The sequence below is a fragment of the Mustela erminea genome, chromosome 7 (assembly GCF_009829155.1).
Source record: "Mustela erminea isolate mMusErm1 chromosome 7, mMusErm1.Pri, whole genome shotgun sequence".
Lineage (NCBI taxonomy): Eukaryota > Metazoa > Chordata > Mammalia > Carnivora > Mustelidae > Mustela > Mustela erminea.
In genome coordinates, this window is record NC_045620.1 from 276,605 (window position 1) to 303,532 (window position 26,928).

At 52.7% G+C, this 26,928-nt stretch overlaps 1 protein-coding gene across 5 annotated transcripts in view; it reads right to left on the reverse strand.

Moving 5' to 3' along the window:
• Positions 1-744: 744 nt before the first annotated feature.
• DNAJC5 (DnaJ heat shock protein family (Hsp40) member C5) overlaps positions 745-26,928 on the reverse strand; it is a 36,122-nt gene continuing 9,938 nt past the window's right edge. The window contains exons 1-6 of one of the 5 annotated variants that reach the window (XM_032353616.1): positions 13,048-13,416; positions 7,151-7,508; positions 3,458-3,575; positions 2,508-2,721; positions 1,673-1,844; positions 745-1,254 (exon numbers count right to left, since the gene is read on the reverse strand). In XM_032353616.1, coding sequence (XP_032209507.1) covers positions 1,151-1,254; positions 1,673-1,844; positions 2,508-2,721; positions 3,458-3,564 — 597 coding nt within the window. In that variant the 5' untranslated portion in view covers positions 3,565-3,575; positions 7,151-7,508; positions 13,048-13,416 and the 3' untranslated portion in view covers positions 745-1,150. Of the gene's footprint in view, positions 1,255-1,517; positions 1,590-1,672; positions 1,845-2,507; positions 2,722-3,457; positions 3,576-7,150; positions 7,509-12,980; positions 13,003-13,047; positions 13,422-26,928 lie in introns of those variants that run through there. The other 4 variants (XR_004288100.1, XM_032353615.1, XM_032353617.1 and 1 more) reach the window with 4 other exon arrangements.

The following is a 26,928-nucleotide window of genomic DNA, read 5'->3' on the forward strand; positions in this document are numbered from 1 at the left end:
CTCACAAGCCAGGGACACCGGGCTATGCCTTTGGTCCAGCTGGTCCTTCCTCCAGGAACCCGGCGTCTCTAGCTCGGCCCGAACCATCGACGGTGACTGAAGGGAACAGTGGGGACGGGCAGGAGCTCTGGGAAGCTCAGAGAAGAGGGCTGGGCTCCGCACGTGTGCTTCCCGGGGCGATCGAGCCGCGCTCCGCCAGCGACCTGCATGGTCAGCCCCTCTGACAGCAGCACACTGGTCACTGCTACCATCTGGGGTTCCTAGAGGTCCAGGAAGGACCACCAGGAGGCCAGGCGGGCCTGGAGGAATGTGGAGGTGGCCGAAGGGGTGGGGAGACAGAGGAATGTGGCCCCATCAGTCCAGCTCGTGGCCTGGGGACAGGGTGGGAGCGTGGGAGAAGCGGCGCCTCGCCGGGAGAGGGAGCGCGCCCCAAGGACCACGGGACGTGGAAACCGAGGCCGTGCCCAGGTAGAAAATATGGTCCTGCGGTCATCAGAGCCTCCCACACCTTCCACAACAAGCCTCCCCATGGGCAAGACTCTGCCGCAAGGCTAAGCAACCGAGGCAAACAGACCCGCACAAACCAACACCACGGAAATGCTGACGGGACCGGGCAAAGCGGGAGGACACGCCAGCTCCTTCCCGGCGCGGCGTCCAGAGGCGCTGCCTGCGTCCATACCACTGCCAAGCACAGGGTGCGGACCGGACCTCCCAGCTCCCGCCAGGCAGCACCTGCCTCCGGCCCCCACCGACACCAGGGAAAGGAGCCACCCTTCCTGCCCCAGGCTGCTTGGCGGGGACCCAGCACACAGCCGGGGTCGGTGCAGCGAATCGTAAGCCCCGAGGGAGATCCACGGTCCGGTTAACAGGGCCGCGCGGCAGCACGTCCACAGCACAGACAGGGGACAGAACCCGCACATGCTATCAGAAAAGGAAGAAACAGAAGGAGGAGGAGACCGTAGCTGAACTGCTTTAAATACTGCATGCGACGCACTTCACGTGGTGGGGGCGACAGGCGGGCGGGCACAGAGGTGGGCAGGGCCCCGGCGGCCGGCAGCTGCGCGCTCCCCATCTCTGTGACTACGGTCCGTGACTCTAGGGGTGAAGTGGCCGAGTGCCGGGCTAGCCTCTACCGCGGCCACTCCCGGGCCTAGTTGAAGCCGTCGGTGTGGTAGCTGGGGTGGGAGTCGGCCGTGAGCTGGGTGGTCTCCGTGGCCGACGCGGGCTGTGCGACGACGGGCGTGTCTGTGGCCTCTGCAAAGCAAGCACACGCATGCTCATCGGCGCGGGCGGCCGCGACGGCACGCATGGCCCCGACACCGTCCGTGCTCCTGGCCGCTCCGGCGGGGGCTGGGGGGCAGGGGCAGGGGGGTGCGGAGGGGAGAGGCTGTCTGCGGGCCTCCCCACCCCCGGCTTGGCCTGCCTCCGTCGCCTCGGTCCCTCCCCCGCTACTCGGTGCCCGCGGAGCTGCGGCGCCTCCGGCCGCGGTGGGGACGGCCGCCTGCGTCCGCCGTTACCTCAAGTGTCCACGTTCACACCTCAACCGTCCCTGCCGCCACCACAAACACTCCCGCACAGTCAGAGCCCTCCTGTTCGACAAGACAGGGCGGCAGGGTTCAGGGCCCGCCCCGCCCCGCCCGCGCCCGCTCGGCGGCCCGCAGCCGGCACTCACCCCGCTCGTCCGACTGCAGCTGCGCCTCCAGGTCCTCGGGGGACACGTAGAAGTCGGCGTCCTCGCCCGCGGGCGCCCGGGGCTTGCAGCGCCCGCAGCAGCAGTTGAAGCAGCAGCACAGGCAGCAGCAGCAGTAGCAGCACGTGAGGGCCCCGCACACCACGAAGAGCAGCTGCGGGCACAGGGGCGCTGGCTGCAGCAGGGGCGCCTCCAGGAGCGCCTCCCCCCAGCCCCGCGCGGCTCCCAGGGGTGGGGAGGGGTGGGGGGGCCGCCGCGGAGTCCTCTGTCCTGCCGGAGCCGGGGCGGGAAGACAGTGACAGAGCGCGCCGGCCCCGAGGAGAGGGATCTACGGAGACGGGCAGGAGGGCAGCCGCGGGCCACACGTGCTTGCGGCAGCAGGAGGACACGGGTAAGTGTCCAAAAAAGAAGAGAAATGGTACGTCCGAAGTGTCTCAAGTCACAGAGATGTCCGACAAGTGTTCCCCTGCACTGACAAGAGCATCTGCCCACGACGGGACGGAAAAGATCCCTTCCGATCTCTGTGTAAGAACGGACGGTGACTCGTGAGAGCCGAGCGACACGGCCGGCTCGCCGTGGGGTCTGCTCGGAGCCTCTGGTCGCCGCTCGTGGGCTCCTGAGCCGGCTATGCGCCGCCTGCGGCTGAGACCAGGCCTCGCACTGACACGTGGTGACGGGACAGGGCGCCCGATGCCGGGAAACCAAGGCTCAGGAGCACGGAGCACTTGGACCAAACGTCCTGGCCCTGCAAGGCCCCGACCCCCACGGGCAGGAGCCCCCGAGCCCCGGAGCGCGGCGCGCGGCCGCCTGCCCTCACCTTGGCCCACCAACTGGACAGCACGAAGTAGGTGTTCACGTTCTCCTCCCCGAACTGCTCGGCCACGTACAGCCCCAGCGAGCCGTACTTGTCATAGATGTTCCTCTTGGTGGCGTCCGTCAGGATGGCGTGCGCACTGTTGATCTCCTTAAACTTGTCTGCAGCCTCCGGGTTGTCGGGGTTCTTGTCGGGGTGATACTTCAAGGCAAGCTTCCTGCAAACAAAACCATTTCTTGTCCCTTATTTCACACCCGCCCATGAGAGGGAGGGCCCAGTGCAGGAACCATGTCTCCATACGGGTCACCTCCCAACTCTCCACGGACTTCGAGCAGTTCACAGTCCGAAGAAAGCGCTGCAGCTGCCTCGGGGCAAACCTCCTGGCTCTGCCACAGAGCAGGGAGTCCCCAGGCGTGGGCTACCCCCCGGCCGCCCAGCCGGCCGCAGCCCACCCCTCTTGCACAGCTCGGAGACAGACCCCACTGCTGACCTCTAGTGTCCTTGCAGGCTAACTGCGCATTTGGCCCAATGCAGTGCCGGGCAAGGGGTGCACCAAAGGCCCATTTTCTCCTGTGTGTGAGAAGGACACACAGGAGGGTGGCTGGAAGGGTAGGGATCACGGAGGATGTGTGTCTCTCTCTGCAGCGGACTCCTCGAAGCCACAGGCCAGCTGTCTCCCAAGGCTACGGGAGGGGCTGCCGGAAGGAGCAGGCTCAGACCCGCTTCCCAGGGCGACCGGCCGCTCCAGGGCACATAGTGTGTGTCATCTACAAAGTGCTACTTTTCTGTTGACACGAAAACACCAATAAGAGAATTTTAAGCTACAAGGGGCACATGACGCACACAAAGATGGAGCTACGGGTCCCAGTCACCTACGGGCCGGGCGGGGGAGACACACGCAGTGGTTCCTGGAAAATGCAGATCAAACCACACAAGGCACAAGACCCTCTTACCGATAGGACTTTTTAATGTCGTCTGAGGTCGCATTCTTGTCCAGCCCCAGAACACGGTACAGGGACTCGCCGGAGGTAGAGAGTGAGCGCTGTCTCTGGTCGGCCATGGCAGGCTGATCTGTAAGAAAACCGCAAAGAAAACATCAAAAAGGATCGACAAAGCGTCCAACCGCAGAGCCGAAGGCCTCTACTGCAGACACTGTTTGAAGCAAGCAACCCCAACCCCGCCGGCTGGGGCCATGCGGGTCACAGACACAACACATCCGACTACGACGTGAAGGGCTGTGGGCAGTGGTCCCACGTGGAGACCAGAGGCTACGTTTGCAAGTGCGCCTGGGGAGGGCTGGAGGCCTTCCGCACTGAGCCGACTGTAAAAAACTAGGGTTACTGTCATCTCCAGAGCAACCTCGAAATTAAAAAATCCAAAGAAGTGGGGCACCCGGGTGGCTCAGCTGTTAGGTGTCTGCCCACGTCATGGTCCCAGACTGGATCACCGTGCGTCGGGCTCCCTGCTCCGCGGGCAGCCTGCTTCTCCCTCTCCCACTCCCCCTGCTTATGTTCCCTCTCTCGCTGTCTCTGTCATATAAATAAATAAAATCTTTAACAACAACAAATCCCAAGAAGTACAGTTAAAAAGCCTTTTAGAAGAAAAAAATGATCTCTTTAGACTAAAAAAGTCCAATAAAAAAAAGAGGTTACCAGAATGGAGAAAAACTCAAGACCCAACTACACACTTTAAAGACAGAGCCTCAGAATGCTTGAATCCAAGTCCTGACAGAATTAAAGGAGAAACAGACAACCCGCAGCTATAAAAATCTTAGCACCCCTCTGGGAGAAAAACAGAATGAACAAACAACAACAAACAAGAAAAATGGATGACCCTAAAAACATTACAGGACACCAACACTCGTAAACAGTTTTTTAAAAAAATCACAAAGATATGCCACATGTTAGACTTTAAAACAAATTTCAATAAACTTAATGGGCTGAAATCATTGCACAGTGTGCTCTCTGACCTTAGCAGAATTAAGTTAGAAACCCAACATTAAGATACCTAAGAAAACCTTGAGAATTTTTTAATAGAATTTTAGATAATAGATAATGGATAGATAATAGATAATAGAATTAATAGATTTTTTTTTTTTTATTTGAGAGAGAGAGCAAGCATAACCAGGGGGAGCAGCAGCAGGAGAGGGAGAAGCAGGCTTCCCGCTGAGCACAGAACCTGACGTGGGACTTGATCTTAGGGCCCTGATCATGACCTGAGCTAAAGTCAGAGGCTTAACCCACTGAGCCACGCAGGTGCCCCCAAAACCTGAAGTATTTAACGTCCAACACACTGCTAAAATAACATGTAACTCAAAGAAGAAATCATAAGAAAAGTTATTTTTAATTTAATAGTAAAATATAACATATAGCCAAGACCTAAGATTCACATTCACAACACCAGAGCAGCAGGACCCAAAGGAAATGGAAGGAATAATAAAGAGCAGAAATCAACAAAATGAAAAACAGAAAAACAACAAAGAAAGTTAACAAAGCCAAAAGTTGGCTCTTTGAAAACAACAACAAAATTCATCAACAGCTGACCAAAAAAAAAAAAAAAAAAAAGAACAGAAATCAGTGACTCGAGGAAGGAAAAAAAGAGGGTTTATCACTACAGACCCTACAGGCACAAAAAAGATGATAGAAAAAATTAAGGACAACTTTATGCCAAGCAATTAGATGGAACAGTTAAATGCCTTGAAAAATACAATGTACCAAACCAGAAAATCTGAAGAGTCCTAAACGCATTAACAGAATTGAATCTGTAAAAGAAAACCTTCCCACAGGGGAGCCTGGGTGGCTCAGTGGGTTAAAGCCTCTGCCTTTGCCTCAGGTCATGATCCCAGGGTCCTGGGATCCAGCCTGCTTCAGGCTCTCTGCTCTGCCGAGAGCCTGCTTCCTCCCCTCTCTCCGCCTGTCTCTCTGCCTACTTGGGATCTCTGTCTGTCAAATAAATAAATAACATCTTTAAAGAAAAAGAAAGAAAGAAAACCTTCCCACAAACAAAGTTCCAGGCCCGGATGACTTTTCTACCCAATATCCAAGGAAGAAAGACATCAATCTTGGACAAAGTTTTTCTAAAACAGAGGAGAAGGCGACTTTTGCTTTTGGAGGCCAGCACAACCTCACAAAGACATTACCAAAAAATCCATTACAAGCATAGACATAAAAATCCTTAACAAAATATTAGCAAACTGAATCTATGAGTAGAAATTATCCCAAGAAGGCAAGCCTGATTTAACATTTCAAAACAAACCAACGTGTCTACCATATTATAGAACTGAGATAAACCACATGATCATCTCAAAGATTCACCGATGCACTGGCAAAGTTCAACACTAACTCATGACTGTAACACTTGTCAGTAGGGCGCTGGGGCGGCTCAGTCAGTTGACCGTCTGCCTTCAGCTTAGGTCAGGGTCTCAGTGTCCTGGGATGGAGCTGGCCATCGGGCTTCCTGGTCAGCAGGGAGCCTGCTTCCCCCTCTGTCTCTCCCCTGTTGGACTTGGCTCACTTGCTCTCAAATAAATAAATAAAATCTTTAAAAAAAATTAAAAAATAAAAAATTCTCAATTCATTGGGAACAGAAGGGAACTTTCTCGGTCTGATAAAGGACATCCAACCAAAACCCTATGGCTGATATGACTGGGTTGTTTACACAGAAAACCCTAAGGGATCAACAAAAAACAAAAACAATGAAACAAAAAACCAACTACAACTAAAAAGTTAATTTAGCAAGTTTACAGGATATAAATATTTAAAACAACTATCTCTCTCCCTCTCTCTATATATATATTTTAAAATTTTATTTATTTATTTGATAGACACAGCGAGAGAGGGAACCCAAGGATGGGGAAGGGCAGAGGGAGAAGCAGGCTTCTCGCTGAGCAGGGAGCCGGATGTGGGGCTCGATCCCAGGACCCTGGAATCACGACCTGAGCCCAAGGCAGACGATTAACAACTGAGCCACCCAGGCGCCCCTAAAGCAACTATATTTTTATTTGAGAGTAGTAAACAATTGGAAAATAGTACTACTTACAGGTTTCATTTACAGCAGCATCCAAAATCACAGAATTATTTAGGAATAAAATTTAACAAAAGACATATAAAACCCCTACATTGAAAACAACACATTGCCAAGAAAAACAAAAATCTAAAAAAAAAAATAAAAAATAACTGAGCTTTATCATGTTCATGGATATTAAGCAAAGACTTAATTTTCTCCAAACTGATCTACAGAATCAATACAATCTTAACTCTAATCCCAGCAGGCATTTTTGCAAAAATTGAGAAAATGATCTCAAAGTTTGTTCGGCAAAACAAAGGGCACATACGAGCCACGCGACACGGGCACACAGAGGGTCAGGAGTGCGTCGGAAGACCCGGAGCCCGTCACCTCAGAGACGCAGAACCCGGGTCCAGCAGAGCGGCGGCGCTGAGAACACGAGCCCTACCGGGTCTCGGCAGGGTGTGAGGCACCGCGCGCTCTGGCTCGTGCTGGAAACGGGGACCGGCACAAGCTTCAGAAACAGCTCGGGCGCGCCCCCCAAGGCACACCGCACGCCCCGTGCGGGACGCGGCAGTTCGCCCGCTGGATGCGGTGCGCACCTACAGGAAAGGAACACACACGTCCACACAGAGACTTACACGCCAAAGTTCATAGCAGCTTCACTCACAACAGCCAAAGTCTGGAAACAACCCCAATGTCCGCCGACCAGTGAACGGATAAACAGAAAAGGGTCGACCCCAGAGCGGACGACTGCTCAGCGGGGAGGGAATGAGCTACCGACACGCACACGCCACCGACTCGGCGTGCTGCTGAATGGAAGGAGCCAGATCCAAAGACAAGGCAGGGTCCTTACGTGAAACTCCAGTGAACGCAAAGCCGTCCGCACAGGTTGCCCAGAAGTGGAGGGCAGAGCAGATACAGCTTTCAAGGGCCCCAGGCAACTCTGGAAAGGACCTGGCACACACCTGCTGCAGGACCCAGCAGGTCGGCTCCTGGCTGACTCAGCCAAAGGAAAAGGAAACACATGTTCCTGTAAAAACCTGCACAGGACATTCAGAGCAGCTTTATTTGTAACAGCCCCAAACTCGGGTCAGTCCAGACACCCTAGAACTGCAGCACGTATGCACACAGTGCAACACTACTTAGCAAACCCAAACAAAGCCATGCTGCGTGTGTAGCCCGGACGGACCTGCACGGAACTGCACGAGCAGATAAAAGCCAAGCCCACGAGGTTACACACTGTATGACCGGATTTTGGGTACGATACGATTTTAGAAACACAGGACAGACTGCTGGTTGCAAGGGGTCAAGGATGCGAGGTGAGTGGGGCAGGGTGGCCTGCACACGGAGAATTCCAGGATCTTGAGTCCAGCGGTGGACACGCAGAGCTGCACGGGTGCTACCCCTGCAGAGGTCCCCAGGCACGCAGGAGTCAGTACCGTAAAGGTGAGGAGATCCGGGTAGGACTGGCAGTCGTAAAGACATCAGTATCCTGTTTAGGATAGTTTTGTTCTGGTTTTTTTTTTAAAGATTTTATTTATTTATTTATTTGACAGACAGCAAGAGCAGGAACACATGCGGGGGGCGGGGGGGCGAGGGAAAGCAGGCTTCCTGCTGAGCACAAATGTGGGGCTCGATGTGGGGCTCGATGCAGGGCTGGATCCCAGGACCCTGAGGATCATACCTGAGCTGAAGGCAGACGCTTAACGACTGAGCCACCCATAGTAAACTATAGTTTGGCAATATGTCACCGTTGGGAAAAACCAGGCAAAGAGTCATCATTTCTTACAACTATGGGCGACTTTATAATCATCTTAATTAAAATTGCAATTAAAAGCTCATTACTAGACTAATTCAAGTTACTTGGTAGGTTTAGACCATTAAAGGAAGCTTTAACTAGAGCTAACAGAGCATACTGTCACCAGCAACCAAGGCAAGATCTAGCAAAGCCAGAAGCAAGAAAGCAGCGGGGAAGAACCCTTAGATGGGGTCTCAGCCCAACTCCTTCACCTCCCAGTAGATCAGAGGGAAGCCCAGACATGCAAAATCATTGACTAAAATACACAAATAATTAGTCACAGAAGCAGGCCCAGAGCCAGTGCTGATTTCAAGTTCAGGGGTCAACCACACCAAAGGTGTGTCTGCTTCTCCAAAACACATGCAGCCGGGCGCCTGGGTGGCTCAGTGGGTTAAGCCGCTGCCTTCGGCTCAGGTCATGATCTCAGGGTCCTGGGATCGAGTCCCGTATCGGGCTCTCTGCTCAGCGGGGAGCCTGCTTCCTCCTCTCTCTCTCTCTCTGCCTGCCTCTCCGCCTACTTGTGATCTCTCTCTGTCGAATAAATAAATAAAATCTTTAGAAAAAAAAAAAACCACACACATGCAGCCGCAAGCTGTGACTAGCTCAAGTCTCTTTCCTGCTCCTTAGAGTTAACAAAAAATAATAAATAAACTACCTTTCCAGGAAATACAGTGGTGCCCCTAAAAAAAGGGCTTCTGGCCTCTGCATTCTGTCCGCTCCGCGAAGAGAGCACGACGGGCTAAGGCAGCGCCCGGCTCCGTCACACTTGCAGACGCGGCCCCGAGGTCAACCACGTGAAAAACGTCGCAATGGGCTTCGTCCCAAATTCAACACCGCCTGAGTGACCCACTCCGTGACTCTAGGCCACTACTGCTTAAAAATAAGTCACTGTACTCATCACCAGAACTCAGAAGCAGCTCCGACGTCCTTCAGTGAGTGACCGCACAAGCCGCGTTCGCGCAGACAGCGGGCAGTCCTCGGTGCTGGACAGAAACGAGCTCCTGAGCCGGGAAAAGGCTGCACCCTGTGTGACTCCACCTCTACGACATTCTGGAAAAGGCAAACTCCAGGGACAGGAAGGGGAGTGGACGTGGCTGGGGGCTGGAGCAGGGAGGATTACGCGGAGGAGCACAGAGACCTGCAGGGGATGAAACCACTCTGGGCAGCGCCACAGCGGCAGAAAAACGTGATTATGTTTGTCAAATCCCACAGAATGTGCACCACCACGAGTGACCACGGAGGTCAACCATGGACTTTGGTTAATAATGGATCAATACAGTCGCCTGGGTGGCTCAGCGGGTTAAGCCTCTGCCTTCGGCTCAGGTCGTGATCCCAGGGTCCTGGGATCGAGCCCCGCATCGGGCTCTCTGCTCAGCGCGGAGCCTGCTTCCCCCTCTCTCTCTGCTGCCTCTCTGCCTGCTTGTGATCTCTGTCTGCCAAATAAATAAATAAATAACATCTTAAAAAAAAATAATGGATCAATACAGAGGCACCTGGGGGGCGCAGTCGGTGGGGCGTCTGCCTTCACCTCAGCCTCAGGTCACGATCGCAGGGTCCTGGGACCACGTTCCCCATCGGACTCCCTGCTCAGACGGGTGTCTGCTTCTCCCTCTGCCTCTGCCCCTCCACTGCTCATGCTCTCTTTCTCTCTCTCTTAAATAAATAAGTAAAATCTTTAAAAAAAAAAATGTGTCAATACAGGATCATCAGTTTTAACAATGTACCACTCTGATACAAACGATGGGGCAAACGGAAAACTGTGGGGCCGGGGGAAGAGAAGAGAAATTCGCGAGAATTCTCTGTAAGTTCTGTCCAACTCTTCTGTAACCCTGAAGGTGTTAAAAAAAAAAAAAAAGTCTATCAAGTAGGAAAAAAGTACAAAGAGTTGACGACCCCAGAGGAAAAATAGCAAGGCTTTTTTGTTTTTTGTTTTTTAAGATTTTATTGGTCAGAGAGAGAGAGAGAGCGCACAAGCAGGGGGAGCGGCAGAGGGAGAGGGGGAAGCAGGCTCCCCACTTAACAGGGAGCCCGATGCCAGACTCGATCCCAGGACCCTTAGATCACGACCTGAGCTGAAGGCAGACACTTCACCCACGGAGCCACCCAGGTGCCCCCGATGACAAGCTTTTACGTTCTGAGGTTGGAGGCTTTTATAAAATTAAAAGAAACTGTGGCCAAAAGGGAGCCGCGACGGAGCGGGAGCAAGGAGCAGGGCGGGAGCAGCACGGCGACGAGGACGCAGCCCGCGGGTGGAGACACGGAGCGCAGAGAGGGTCCGACCCGGGAAGCACCTTCAGGAGACAGAACCAGCACAAAGAAAGCGGAGAACGGGAGAAAAATTGGTCTGGCAGGAATGTGAAAGGTCAGGGGTCCATCAACCCGGGGGGAAAGTCCATTAAAAACAAGAGAGAACAAAACTACATCGGCAAGAAAACACAGGTGTGCGTGCTGAGTGATGCGTCCGGCGTCCGGGTCAAGCCTGAGAGCACAGAAAGCTTCATCTTCTCAGATGAAAAGATTCTATTATCCACCAAGTGCAAGGTCAGAAGAATACACAAATGTTAGAGTCTGGGACAAGCCATGCTCCTCCTCTCTAGAACAAAACAGCCATCGGAGGACACACGTCAACCGAACAGGGAAGGAGTGAGTGAGGAGGGAGCCTCTGATCAAGCCTGCTGCCATCTGGGCCTGCTGCAGAAGCAACCACGGCAGGAAGGGGCGGCCGAGTGGCTTAGTCGGTGAGGCGGCTTTTAGCTTGGGTCAGACCCCGGGGTCCTGCGATCGAGTCCCGCATCAGGCTCCCTGCTCCACAGGAAGCCTGCTTCCCCCTCTGCTGCTCCCCAACTTGTGCGCTGTCTCTCTGACAAATAAAATCTTTAAAAAAGAAAGAAAGGGAGGCACCTGGGGTGCTCAGAGGGGCGAGCCTCTGCCTTCAGCTCCGGTCATGGTCTCAGGGTCCTGGGATCGAGCCCGGGAGTCGGCTCTCTGCTCAGCGGGGAGCCTGCTTCCTCCTCTCTCTCTGCCTGCCTCTCTGCCTACTGGTGATCTCTGTCTGTCAAATAAATAAAATCTTAAAAAAATAAAAATAAAAAAAGGAAATAAAAGCTTTAAATAAATAAATAAAAAGAAAGAAAGAAACAAAGGCAGGAGACATGGGAGCAATCCCTCCACATGCCCCTGGGACGCAGGTCCCACTTCTGTCCGTGCCCAGGGACAACAGAGAGCGCAAAGGTCAGTGTGCACAATGGAAAGGAGGAGGGAGCCCCCACGGGCCAGGCCGCTCCATGCCACCGCCCACCTGGACCACCCAACTGGGTTCCTTGAGTGTGTCAGTCCCTGGGGCCCAGGCTTGCCCTCCCCTCCCCAGGCAGGTCCGATGGCAGTCCGTCCCAGACGCAGAGACAGACGCCCAGAGAGGTGCTGGAAGGATCTGGACCCAAACCCAGGGGAATCACTCTAACCCTAGACACACCAGGTAAACCACCCGGCCCCTAAGCCCAGGGGATGACGGTGTTGCTGAGGGCAGATAATAAAACGAGTGTCAGGGCCACCCCAGGGAGAGAGAGGTCGTGGGTTTTACAATCAGGAAGCGAGGACTCTAAGCCCAGCTACGTGACCTGGGGCAAGGCTCCACAGTGCTGAGTCTCCCTCTTCTTCTGTGGCCCTCCGGGACCAGGCTAGCACGAAGCCAGCAGAGCCAAGACAGCCTCAGTCAGAAGCAGGCACTGTTACGGATGGGGCCGACTGTCGAGGACTAAGTACCTCCTCCAGCGAGTCCACGACAGAAGGACCGCAGCACCGTGAAACTACCACACTCAGTAATTTCTTTGTCTGTGTTCTCAGTTACCCAACTACTCAGCCTACGGAATAGCTGGCTTCCAGGCCCCATCCACAGAGACACCAAGAACTAATACTCCTATGTCTGCTCCGTAAAAGCAATCAACTACAGCCATACCTCTCCATTCTGCATCTTCAAGATAATGCTTTTATTTTATCTCAACAAACTGAAGATTCCTGGCAACTATGCGTCAAGCTAGTCTCTTTCCCAACAGCATTTGCTCACTTAATGTCTTTGTGTCACATTCTGGTAATTCCTGCAGTATTTCAAATGTTTTCATAGTTCGTATATTTGTCATGCTGATCTGTGATCAGTGATTCTGACTCAAAAGCTCAGATGAGGGGCGCCTGGGTGGCTCAGTTGGTTAAGTGGCTGCCTTCGGCTCAGGTCATGATCCCGGCGTCCTGGGATCGAGTCCCACATCGGGCTCCTTGCTCTGCGGGGAGCCTGCTTCTCCCTCTGCCTCTGCCTGCCGCTCTGTCTGCCTGTGCTCGCTCTCGCTCGCTCTCTCTCTGACAAATAAATAAATAAACTCTTTAAAAAAAAAAAAGCTCAGATGATGGTTAGCATTTTTTTAGGTATTTTACTTCTTAAAAAATTATTTTATTAACATATCATGTATTATTTGCCACAGGGGTGCAGGTCTGTGACTCGTCAGGCTTACACACTTCACAGCACTCACCACAGCACACCCCCTCCCCAGAGTCCGTGACCCAGCCGCCCTGTCCCTCCCCCTCCCCCAGGCAACCCTCAGTCTGTTTTGTGAGATTGAGAGTCTCTTACGGTTGGTTTTACTTAAACAAACAAACACAAAACGCTACTGCGCCTTTACCAGACAACAGTGTCGCCCGGGCATCAGCTTTACGCGCGCTGGGAAACCAAACACGGACGTGACTCACTCTATCGGGATAGTCGGGACAGTCGGATAGTCGCTTTACTGCCGCTTTACCGCCGTCTTCCCGGAGCCCAGCGCCCCCGCTGAGATGCTCACGCAGCTAACGCGGTCAGCTAAGGCGGTCAGCTACTTCATGTGACTGAAGACAAAGTTTCCCCCTGTGAAACGGTCCACATTTTAAATTATGAATCACCAGGATGACTTAACAGTCAGTACGCACGCCGGACTTCAGATGTCACTGCACGGAACGTCAAAAATGTCCTAGCCTCAGACAGAACCATCCTGAGAGAAACCAACAGAATTAATTCAGAATCAATTTTCTTAGTCTCAATGGAATGCCAGTAACTATATCTGAAGTCTTTTTTTTTTTAAAGATTTTATTTATTCGAGAGACAGAGATCACAAGCAGGCAGTGGGGGGGCACGGGGAGCAGGCTCCCTGCCGAGCAGAGAGCCCAATGCGGGACTCGATCCCAGGACCCTGGGATCATGACCTGAGCCGAAGGCAGGGGCCTTAACCCACTGAGCCACCCAGGCGGCCCAATCCAAAATCTTTTAAAGGCTAATACTTGCTTAATAAAAAATCACATCTGAGGCGCCTGGGTGGCTCAGTGGGTTAAACGTCTGCCTTCGGGCTCAGGGTCCTGTGTCAGGCTTCTAGCTCCAGGGAGCCTGCTTCTCCCTCTGCCTCTCTGTCTCTCATGAAAAAGTAAATAAAATCTTTTAAAAAAATCATTTCTCCTTAAACCCAGAGATTAAGAAACGAAGTGACAGCATCGCTTGTGCCCAGCGGCCGATTCCCTGGCTGCCTGAGCAGCACGGACTGGTGGCGGGGCAGCGTCTGAACACTTCCGACCCAAGAACGTTACGCTCAGGCAAGGTCCCCACAGACGCAGGCACAGACGAACGTTCACATAGACACGAGAACTTATGGAACAAGGAGCTTCTAGAAAAAACGATCTGTTGAAACACCCAGCCAGTGAAGACATCAACGGAAAGGTAGCAATGGAGAATGAAAACCAGGGGTTAACGGATCTGTGGGCACGGGCTGAAGCCACAGAAACCCAAGGACAAGACCTAAGAGCACTGGGAGCTGTGGCAACAAGTGTGGCAAACAGAAACACTGCAAACCCGCACCAACGGGGTCAGGACACCAGTGGAGAGAGAGGGCAGAGTCCCCACCAGCCCCACCAGGGACGCAAGCACCGTCTACACCAAAGCCCGACAGTGCCAATGGCCTCCCTTTTTGAGGGCGTGGCTAGGTCTGCGGATGCGGAGCGGACAGCGATGGCATTAGCGTCCCCCTTGATTTTCCCGTATGCCAAGTTCGGAGAAAAATGAAACAAAATGCTTCTATTTCCGACTACGAGGGAAGTCTGCGGAAGCCGCTTGTCTGGCTGTTTCTGGGAACAACTAGGGACCAGAGGCTAACACATTTTCTTGTCTGTACAACATTCATCTACTTCTATACCATGTTCTTCTCTCTTTTCTGCGTTGTGTGAACTTTTTACAAAATTCCGGATCGTGTTTATAAAATTTACAGTTATCATTCTAAGAACATGAGCAGGGCGCCTGGGTGGCTCAGTCAGTTGGGCGTCTGCCTTCGGCTCAGGTCATGATCTCAGGGTCCTGGGATCGAGTCCCGCATCGGGCTCCCTGCTCAGCGGGGAGCCTGCTTCTGTCTCTTCCCCTGCCTGCTGCTCCCCCTGCTTGTGCGCTCTCTCTGTGTGTCTGTCAAACAAATAACTAAAACATCTTAAAAAAAAAGAACACGAGCAAGCAGCCACATAACTGCCCTTCCTAGAAGGTTCTTGTCGTGAGTCACTCCAGGACAGGTTTATGAAGCACTGTCAGTGCGCCGGCCTGTCGGGGATACTGAGAACCCCAGCCTACCTAGCCAACAACGCCCTTTAACCAGGGCTCTGGAGCTCATCCCTTTGGGCTAACTTCCCTCTTGCAACCAGGGTCTCTCCAACAAAACTACCACAGAGCCCCTTCTCATCAGAGCTCAAGAGAAAGTTGCTCTTGTGTGGGTGAGTCCGTCTGTTTTGGCCACAGCCAGTCGAAGGGACCAAGATGAAGAGTTTGGTCAACCAGAGTCTAGTTGATCCCAGATTTTCTCAAGAGCCAGCAAACACCCCAAGATGGACTCCCTCCCAATCCAATTTCAAATCATTTGTAGTTTTCTGACATCAGAGAAAAGTTCACAGTGAAAAACCTCCTTTCTGTTTTGATGATATGACAGCACAGCAGGCGGCCTGGCAGCTCAGGCCTAATTCAACTGGCTCAAAGCCAAGCACTGACACACCAGAAAGGGGGCGTCTGCGCACAGGAAAGTCAGGCCGACCCTTACCACTTAGGTTTCCCTTGGTGTTAGTCTTCGAGGGCCGGTTTACTCCAGACAGACGTAGGCAAGCTTTCGTTAAAGCGCAAGATAGTAAGTATTTCGGTCTTGTGGGCCAGACAGTCTCTCCATGGCTGGGTCCCCAGTTTTTAGCTCTGCCTCTGAAGCAGCAGAGCGCAGCGTGGGCAAGAGTGGGACAGCTGTGCTCCGCCGTCGCCCGACCCAACCACAGAGCAGGAGCCACGCCTGCCCGGAGCTCAAGCAACGGCAAAAAGTTAGGTCCTTGCGGAGGGTCCCTTGTGTTTACATACCGTGCACACGTGGAGGCTTAGTTACTATGACACTTTTTTATTCCTCGAAATTAAGTCTGCACAAATACAAAACAAAGACGGGCACACAGCGGGGCACACAAAGAAGGAATGTCTGAATAAACATGTCCGGTGAAGGGGCGGCAATGCGGAGAGACCCGCCGCGACACGGGGCGACCGGAGGCAGACAGCAGCGGAGTGCCCTCTCGCTCACCTAACAGCGCCTGGAAAAGCTGTGGGAAAAGCGAACGCATTTTCAACAGAGAGCATCCAAGGAAAGCCAGTGTCATCCCTCAAATTCTTCTTCCTTCAGTTAATGAGTCATTCGCTATCTTCTCTGGCAATGAAACTGCAGAGGTACCGCAGCAAATGGGAAAATTTAAACCAGAAGACAAATCCCAAAGTCATAAAAGATTGCTACTCACTGCAAAGGGATACAGTGGCTGTTACACCTGAGGATCCCGGGGCACAGCCGCCTCAGCCGGGAGACCGGTGACCTGCTGCTTCACTGACTGTCGCTCAGGCTCCCTAACACACTGTAGGCACGGCCAAGGCACTGGACACTTGGACAGGCGGCAGATGGGTACTTCAAACAGCATCCCACCGGAGACCATCACAGCTCATGCATGACCCTCCGAACACACACCACCAACATATTCTATGGTTTGTTCCAACTGGAAGTTTAATTAAACGTGAACGATCATGTAATATGGAACAACTAGCCTGTACTATCCCGCATCAAGGAACGCAGAAACAGGACCCCCTATTTTGCATGCTTCTCCAGTGCTAAGATGAAGGGTCCACTGGCAGCATCGAACACATACGTGCCCCTGTCTGTCTCCCGCTGCGACCAAGAGTTACGTACGGCGACGCGAGGACAAGGCATCACCCTGCCTAAGGGACACAGACTGCTTCCACGTGCCCTGCTGGGGCACCGGTGACTGTTACTTCATTCACAAGACACAAGTCTGGTTCATGCAACATTTTTTATTCTCCATGATCACCTATTTGACAGTATTTACTGAGTCCTCCCACGTGCCAGGCACCGGGCACAGAACGACGAACGGGAGGTACAATTCGAGCGCAGAGCGTGCGTCGGCAAAGGAGGACCCTGAAGTGAGAGCGAGCGATCCCCTAGAACACGGCTTGATGGGAACAGGCCACAGAAGCAGCCTGTTTAGGTTTTAAGATTACCGTGGCTGGGGACGCCTGTGGGGCTCAGTGGGTTAAGCGTCTGCCTTCGGCTCAGGTCATGATCCCAGGGTCCTGGGATCGAGCCCCGCATCGGGCTCCCTGCTCGGCGGGGAGCCTGCTTCCCCCTCTCTCTCTGCCTGCCTCTCTGCCTACTTGTGATCTCTGTCTGTCAGATAAATAAATAAAATTTAAAAAAAAAAAAAAGAAAAGAAAAACGGAGACTAAAAGAACCCACGAGACCTGAATTACAATAAACCCCAGAGTCACTGAGGCCGCGGGGACAGGAAAACAGAAATCAGCGTCCTCGGGAAGGAGTGACGGCCAAGGACAATTTCTTCCTGCATGTTTTAAGAAAATACATAGCAGTGGTGAAAGCAAAAGTTACCAACATTGGCCTATGGGGTCAAAGGACACGGACACGTTCGGTGAGAGCAGAGGCAGGGACGGGCGCGCCCAGAGGCCTTGAGGGCTCCTCCCCGAGCACTAAGTGACACAACGTGAGCTCTGAGAGTGGACGCCCCCAATGACCAGAAACAAAGGACCGATCACGGCTTGGTCAGTGCTGCAGGGGACACCACTCGCCAATAAAAACAGGGTAACATACAGACACAACCAATAAAATCCTCAAACACATTATGCAAGACAAGCTGGACCCAAAATGATTCCATTTATTAAAAGAGTAAAAACAGGACAAACAGCCTATTGTGACATAAACCAGGAAGGTGTTCGAGGGCACTGAAGGGAGCCTTCCAGGAAGACAGAGACGTTCTGACTTAAACCGGGGGAGTGATTTCACAAGTGTGTACGTACTCCAAAACTCACTGAAATTTACTAAGAGCTGTGCGTGTAACTGTAGGTCAATTTTACCTGCATTTAAAAAGCAATCTATAATTAAGATTATTTGTTCTCAAAGCAAGTTAGATACGATAAGAAAACCAAATGGAACATAAAACTCGCCAGTCACCTGGACCGGCTGCCTAGGGTTACAAACTGGCTTGGACAGCGCCACATCCCGCTCTTCCTGTGGCGTCTGCGGCTCGCAACAGAGGCTGTGAAACCACAAAGCCTAAAAATACTCCATCTGGCCCTTTAAGGAAGAACGTAGCTGCCGTGACTACTACTCAAATTGGTATTTTATATTTTGAGTCAGAAACTATTAAATTCCTACACTACTTCACGTACATTTCAGAAGTTTGTGTTCTAATGCCTGACCATTGCCAGGCAGCGTGCACTCTTGAAAGCTCCATGTTCGGGGGAACAGGCTTGTAACTAAAAGACAAACTGTAAGTGCGTTCTTATGTACTTGACATCGGGAAACCCATCAGGAAGGGCTGTGGAAGGCCATACGGCAGAAAACTGTTAGAGAAAGAAACCATGAAGTTTTGTGGGGTTTTTTAATCACAAAATTCAACTTCTGAAAACAGTTACTGCCTTAATACTTCCTTGTCCATGTTCTCTGTAAGGAGCAGAGGCGCGTCAGTGATGAGGACAGACACTTCTCCCTGCCGGAAACACAGACCACAGAAGCACGTGACCCTGCGCCCTGCAAACTGACAAATGAACACTGGTTCGGCATCTGCTGACGCTTGCGCCCCCAGCGAGGGTTGCCAGTTTCTTGCCACATACCCCCTGCTTCCCTCTCCCTGGCCCCTGGTGCCACAGGCAGGCAGCTCCACAGCCGAAGCCACGCCAGAAGCCACGAAGCATTGCCAGCAACGTCCCAGCTCCGCCGACATGGTGAGCAGTGCTCCCTGGGCTCAGTCCCTTCAGACGTCTCTGTATTTCCTTGGGGTGATGACGGAGTTCACCACCTGCTGTCTGAAGCAACATGCGTCATGTCGTCCTCCCTAAGCCTGTTCCTACTTGTTTCAAGGCATCCCTGAGACCCAGAGTCAAGGTCCAGAGAGCAGCCAGGCCTCCCTGCACTGCACTTGCTGTAATCCAGGAGCTGCTGTCAGAGGTCTGCCCCCAGTTCCCACCCCGGGAAGGTCAAACCACAGGCTCTGGGCCGGGCCTTCTTTAGTAACGTCACGTCTTTAAAAACAAACCGAGGGGCACATTTTGCCTCCTTGTAGTGCATCCTGGTTTGTGCTGCTGGAGGGAGCACCAGGGCTGGGCAGACCAGAAGGCACAGACACACACAAGCAGGGAGCAGGGAGCTCTAACATGGTGAGAGGCTGCCAGGGACAAGAGGCAGAAACCCGGTAAGAGGAAGGGATTTCTGGGAGACACGGGGTTTGCCCTCCTCAGTCTGTCCTTCCTCACTGCCGCACAGTCTGCTCCCCTTACCACACCCCTCAGGTCCTCCTCAGACCCTCCCAATAGGCTGCAGCACCAAAACCCAGCTCCCTGACCTGCCCTTCAGGGCTCTTTAGGACACAGGCCCTGCCCACCACTAGCATCTTCCCACCACCGTGTCCACTGGGCCTCGGGACGTGACTGGCAGGACCATCTGTCCTAGGCCAACACAGGACGGTCACACATGAACACCTGCGCTCTCCTAAAACAAGGCCCTGCTTCACAACGTCCACAACAGCCAAACTACAGACACAACCTAGACGTCCATCAGCAGATGAGCGGATAGAGATGATGTGCGCGACGCACAATGGAATACTACGCAGCCGTCAAAAAGAACAAAGCCCCAAACCTTGCCGTTGCGATGTGGCTGGAACAAGAGGGTATTAGGCTGAGCGAAGTCAGTCAGTCAGAGAAAGACAATTATCATATGAGGAATCTGAGAGGCCGGGCGGGGGGCCGTGGGGCAGGGAGGGAAAAAATGAAACAAGATGGGATCGGGAGGGAGACCAACCGTAAGAGACTCTCAGTCTCACAAAACAAACTGAGGGCTGCAGGGTGGCGGGGGAGGGAGAGGGTGGCTGGTGACGGACACTGGGGAGGGCATGGGCTGGGGTGAGTGCTGCGAAGTGTGTAAGCCTGACGATCACAGACCAGTACGCCTGCGACAAATAATACACAATATATTAATATAAAAGGAAAAGATTAGATTCTCTTGTGTGCTTGAGTTAAAGATAAAGACATTAGAATCTAAAACAAACAGACAAAGGAACACCCTGCCCCGCTTCCTGCCACGTGGATTACTCCCACCTGGACCACGGAGCCCTGGGGAGATCGCCCTGACTCGGGGACCCTTTCCTGGCCACTCCCCGGCACAAACAGCAGAGCCCGGTCGCATCCTGGGGAGCCATCCCGGGCCAGGAGCGTGCGTCTGTGTTGCTCGCTTGTTCCACTGCTGTTGACAGAGCCCCGGCCGCGCGCCACGCTCCGTTCTCCAAGCTGGAGATTCATCAGTAAACAAGATACACAAAGAGACAAAAACCCTATCCGCACAGGTGCTGTCCGTGCTCCTCAGAAGACGTAGAGACCTTCAGGGAAAAGAGCCAAGTACTCGGACTCCTGCGTTCCCAGATGTGGCCTCAGCACACGTTCAGACCTACCGTTTGGGGAGACGTTGGAAGGACACATCTGAAAACATTTTAAGAGGGAAGCTATTTTTGTGGTCAGCATTTTTTACGGAGTACGTGACACACAGAATGGAACACATGGAGCACACACACCTACATTGTATTTGACGTTGGCTGCGCGCCTGGTGTGGAGCCCAGTGTGGGGCTTGAACTCATGACCCTGAGATCAAGGCCTGAGCTGCTTCGCCGACTGAGCCCCCCAGGCGCCTGGGGAATATAGAACTTACAATGCAGAGTGATAAACACCACAACCCTATCCTTCAAACTGAAGCCTTGAAAATTACCAGCAATCTTGAAGCTTTCTGTGTACATTATCCTGACTTAATGTTTATGATTCTCTTGCTCTAGAAGTATTACCTATGTTTCTCCCTAAACATTATTTAGTTTTAACTTCTTGAACTTATAAAAATGGCCTAACCCTAAATACAACCTTACAGGACTTGCTTCTGAAACTCAGCATGTCTCTAGGTCACACCCACGCTGCTGGATGTAGCCGAACGGCGTTTCCGGTGTGGATAGACTCCGGTTTGTAAACAGACCACAACTTATCAATCCCTTCTTCCACTGAAGGATGCTGGGGACACTCCCAGGGTTTGCTATCGCAATGCTGCTCTGAACACCCCTGAGCAATTGCCGCTGTGCAAGATATTTTAGGCTAACGCCGGCCGGCTCAGGTGTAGTTAGACTAGCAGAGCTTGACAGGAACCGTTCGCACACTGTTACGGTAACACCAACTAAAGCACAGGAAACAATACTCCACATCTTTGTTCATTTGGAAAAAGCAAATTAGAACAACAGTATCACGGGCGCCTGGGTGGCTCAGTGGGTTAAGCCCCTGCCTTCGGCTGAGGTCATGATCTCGGGGTCCTGGGATCGAGTCCTGCGTCCGGCTCTCTGCTCGGCGGGGAGCCTGCTTCCTCCTCTCTCTCTGTCTCTCTCTCTGCCTGTCAAATAAATAAATAAAATCTTTAAAAAAAAAAAAAAACAAAAAACCAACCAACTACAGTATCGCTACACACCTATGAGAATGGCTAAAAAACTGACCGGACCACACCGAGGGCGGATGAGGGTCAGCGGTGACTAGAACGGTCACGCGGCTGGGATGTGTAATGGGGCCGCCGCCCCAGGAAAAGAGCCGGGAAGTTTCTAATGAAAAGGACCAAAGCGGTCTGTACGCAACTCAGGTGACTCCAACGGCCAGTCTGCTGAGTGCAGGAGGCTGACTCCTGCTGACTCCTGCTCGACGTCCAGAGCAGGGTAAGGGCTCCACAAATCTCTACGTATTAAACTCAGAGAACTGTACACCTGAAAAGGGGGAGTCATGTTTATTTTATGTTCATTTTAAAAAATAAAAGAGAAGAAAAAAATCTCGGCTTGTATTTTATGTTTTGTCACTTATTTTTCTAGTTAGTCATTTTCATTGTAGTTTACCAAAGTATTATCAGTCTTTGACAGACTGGAAATTAAAGAAACTGGTCCTTCACCACAACCATTTAGGAAGAACTGCTACCGGGAGTAAACCTTAAAGTGGAACTTGGGCTCCCAGGGAACTGGCAGTCTCTACTGGGTGAGGCGCGCCACCTGCCCCCAGAGGATGCACCGCCCAGCACCCTACCAGCCACTGCCCACCGCCCCTGAGGGACGCGCAGCAGCGAGCGCCAGGCAGAACGGTGCCCTGCTCGGCCGAGTCCTCAGCCCGGTGTGGGGAGCGGTGAGCATTGCTTTCTGTCTGCCCGCAGGCACTGCGACTGTGGTCAGTGCCCGAGGGGCTACAGGACTTCTCTCCGGGACACCAGTCCTTTACTGGCTACAAACACCAACAAAAATCTTCTCCTAGTTCACAGATCTTTTCATTTATTATGGTGTCTTTTGATGAACACGAGTTCTTAATTTTTCCCACTGCAGTAAAAAACAAAACCTACCACCTTAAAACCGTTTTTCAGTGCACACTCAGTGTTAACCTATGCACACTCTTGTGCAACAGAGCTCACAAATTCCCAATTTTACATAACCGAATATAACAAATCTTTGCACACTCATGATGTTCCCCCCCCTTTTTTTTAAAGATTTTATTTATTCATTTATTTGACAGACAGAGACCACAAGCAGGCAGAGAGGCAGACAGAGAGGAAGGGAGCAGGCTCCCCGCGGAGCAGAGAGCCGGATGCGGGCTCGATCCCAGGATGCTGGGAACATGACCTGAGCCAAAGGCAGAGGCTTTAACCCACTGAGCCACCCAGGTGCCACTGATGTTTCCCTTTTTTTGCTTTTGTTCAAAGGTACTTCTCTATCCCAAAGCCAAAAGTAAATTTTCCCGCACTTTCTTCTAAAGGCCTTCACCCACATGGAGTCTGCTTCACCGGGGGTTACCATGGCAGGAGACAAAGACCGGCTTCACCCAGAGCCCCAAGTCCCAGAAAGCCCTCCCCCTCCCCCACAAACGGCCTGTCTTTCCCCTGCAGGGTGCCTCCTGGGCATGTAAAATCGCGCATCCCGCATGGGAGGTCCACTTGGGGAGCTCTCTGCTTTCTGCCATTCTCAGCATCCTGCACCGAAGACCTCCGCGATGATCTGAGGCAGCCTCACTTGACGAAAGCTACAAATTCTTTGGTATTTCCACACACGTCATTAGATAATGGCATTGAAAACAAGTGTGTCTTAATACCAGCATCTGGTATGAGGGCAAGGAGGACTGGAAAAGCCACCGCAGGTGCTGTGAGCCGCACCTCCTCCGCATGTAGACGGTCTGTCCCGTGTGTCCCCAGACCCAGGCGTCATGGCCTGCAAGCCAGGTGCTGTGGTTCAGCAATGAAGGCATGAAGAAGTATGAAGCCGCGCCACAGGCTCCTTTCTCAGTCTCTGGGGTTTTCCTCCCAGATGCAGAGGCCTCTGTGGTGCCAGGAGCACCCTCCGGCCTGTCTACTGTGGGTCAAACCAGGATCGTGGCTGGACAGGCAACCTCCGGAGCCACTGTCTGGCCAGAGGCAGGAAGACAGAGTGCCCAAAAGGAAATTCCAGGCCACAAAGATAATGCACAACACAACGGGCATCTCAAAATACAGAAGCCAAGAAAAAGGTTAATACTGTTAAAAAAAAAAAAGCCAAACTGGGCGAGCACAGGAACAGGGAGCGCGCAGGGACCGGGAGCGCGCAGGGATGGAAGTGCGCAGGGACTGGGAGCGCGCAGGGACCGGGAGCGCGCAGGGACTGGGAGCGCGCAGGGACCGGGAGCGCGCAGGAACTGCCAATAGTGGGGACAAGAGGCAAAGGTGCTGCGGCCGTGGTCGGGATGGAAGGTGCAGGCGATTCGTGAGGTGACGCATCGGGAAACGGGGCAGAACACAGTCCAGGAGTAGTGGGCGACCACCGGCAAACCTCTCTGGGAAGGAAAGGTGAGGTCTGGGAAGGTACTGCTGCCTTGCCCCATGCGCTCTTGAGGTAACTGTACAGAAGAAAAACTGCTAAAAATAAAAACCCTAAGCAATGAAATACAACAGGGGCGCCTGGGTGGCTCAGTCAGTCGAGCGTACAACTCTGGGCTTCGGCTCAGGTAGTGATTCAGCCCCAGGGGGTCTGCCTATCCCTCTTCCTCTGCCCCCCTCCCCGCCCCAAACACGCGCAGGCTCGCAGTTTCCCTCTCTCAAATAAATAACATCTTAAAAGAAAGAAAGAAATAGAATGGATGTTCCAAAGACCAGGGATTTTCCTCTAAGATCTGTGATGAACCAGCAGTACCTGCCAAAGAACACTGAAAAAGCGGGCGGGTCCGGGGGCGCCTGCCTCAGGCAAGGGACCGCAAAGCCAGTGCCGGGACAGACTCAGAAACCCAAAACGGCTCAGAAAACCATGGGTCTGCATGTCTGACTCTGAATTTGTTATCTATTCTGAAAGGAAAAAAAATCAGTATCCTGCAGAACAGAACTGGCACCAACCCCACTAATACAGTCAAATTCTAAACAAGAGTCAACAGATGATGCCAATGTCACGGGTCTTCTCTATTTACTCCTGACTAAAAATGAATTTCCAGTGTAAAGAATTCCTAAAGTCACTGGAAATACAGGAACCCCAGAAGATTTTACCTCTCCTCCTTAATTCTTTTTTTAAGATGTTATTTATTTATTTGACAGACAGAGATCACAAGTAAGCAGAGAGGCAGGCGGGGTGGGGGGGGCAGGCTCCCTGCTGAGCAGAGAGCCCGATGCGGGGCTCGATCCCAGGACCCTGGGATCATGACCTGAGCTGAAGGCAGAGACTTGAGCCACCCAGGTGCCCCTCTCCTCCTTAATTCTGAGAAGAATTAAAAGCAACAAAAGCTGAGCCTTGAAAGAAAGCGAATACAAGAGTGAACCGGTCACTTCTTCAAGGCCGCCTCCCACAACCCATCAAAGCACAGAGAGGGAATGGGTTGAAACCGGAGACGCAAGAAGGAAGACCAGTGCGCACCCCACAACAAGCCCCACACTTAGTTTGTCCGTGCACTCCTACACTGAAGGGAGCACCCCACCCTCGCGAGCTGCGGGAGAGGGAGCAACAGCACAGACGGCCACACGCTGCGGCAGACAGGTGTCTCGGGAAGAACAGAACTCAGGGCCACACGCCTGCACAGAACCTGGGTTTCCCAAACTGACAGCTGCCAAAACGCAAGAACACTCCTAGCTCCCCTCAAAGACCTTCGAACTTACAGACGGAGCGACTGTCCCAAGTCCAGGCGGGCATTCAGTAAATGGGTGTTAAATTACTTTTATCGGAAATAACTGTGTCCAGAAACCAAGTAAGGATTTTCTTTAGTTAACTGATGCTTAAGATACAGTAAGTTAAAAGGAAAAGGTCGTCAATCCGCCGCCCACCGCACCCCGGGCCGGGGTCGCTGCGCCACGCCATGGTCTTTGCGGGGCGGTTGGGAGGGGGCTACCCGGCAGCCCCGTCGGGCCGTGCGTGTGCATGTGCCCGCGTCCCTCGGTGTGTGTGTGGTGGGGGCAGGTGGGAACCCCCTGGGCGCCTGTGGAAGAAAAAAAAAAAAAACTAAAAAAAAAAAAAAAAAGGAGGTCAGAAGTTCAGCAAAATCACAATAAATATGTGGATTAAATAAATAAAACAGGAGATTAAAAAATAAATGAACAACTAAATGAGTAAAAACTGGACATCCTCTAAAAAAGTATTCCTCAGAAAGCAGGTTACCTGTGGACTGACTGGGAGAGCACTTGTCCTCTAACAAATGCACGCCGCTTCTGACCCTGCCCTCCGGTCCTGCCCACTCGTCCTCGGACATGTGGACGACAGGGAAATGAATCTGGGCGACACAAAGTGAGGCTGTGCAATAGGACAGCTGCGCGGCACTAAGAGTCTCTAATCCCGCTGGGCAAGGACAGCCTGAACCAAGCTCAAGTCCTGCACCCAGAGCACGAGATTCCCACCCTGCAGCCCTGCAGACAGCACGTCCTCCTCCACGCACAGGGTGGGGAAAAATGACTCTAGGACAGAACCAATACTTAAGACCAAAAGTTTCCAGAAAACCTTAACATATTCCCAAATCTAAACACGAAACTAGACAGTGGGAGACAAAATATTTCTCATAAAATATTTCTCATAAAATATTCTCATAAAATATTTCTCATAAAAGCATTAGGGTGTTGGTTGTTGATGTTTTAAGCTCACAACACCTAAAATCTCGGGACGGTAAAGCCACAGGTACTCGTCCACAGGGGGAAGCACCAGGCTCCCTGCAAACTGGGTGTCGGAATCAGCATGCAGAGCCGGAGGAGCAGACGTCCTTTGTATCACGGCAGAAAGGGCCGAGAGCGACGGGCAACCAAGCGAACGCCTGCTAGAAGAGCTTCCTAAAGCCGGGGGGTGAGAGTTCATAAAACGCAGAGGAGACCCAATGCCTTCTGTGTCTCCAAGAGAACCACCCCCGACACACCTGCCGGAAACAGCAGGACTTCCCTGCACTGTGATCCCTACTGCTCAGTGTGAATGTCCCCTGGCGAGATGGCCAGCCTTGGATGACGTAAGACGGACATGGCTTCAGAGTGGCCCCTTCCTGCAGCCGTGACCAGAATCAAGCTACCCTGACAAAGCTAGCCTGAAACCAGGTACACGGTGCTGGTGGCCCCAGAGAGATGGCCTGATGTCAGAGGCCAAAATACACGCGCATACGCTGAAACAGAGGGCCGGTACAACTGGCAGAACCTGTGGTCACGGCTCTAATACCAACCCGGCGGCCACCACTTCGGGTGCCTCCCATGTGCAGCTAGAGGCACACGTCCTAGACATCACCAGATGTTCCTAAGAAGTCTGCCGGACCGCCATGTGGTCCACCAGGTGGTGGGGGGGCAGTTCTGAGGTCACCTGACTGGGCTGGAACTCAGCTGAGCCGCTCACGGGCTCAGTAACGGGGACGAGCTACTCAGCATCTCCACCTCCCCTCTGTCCAACGGAAATGGAAACAGTCTAGTTGGTGTGTCTGCGACCGAGCCCGTGTGACGTGCTTGCAGTGGTGCCAGTGCCCGCTGGCAGTCCTCTGATCTGCAGAAGAGAACACGGAGGCTCAGAAACACC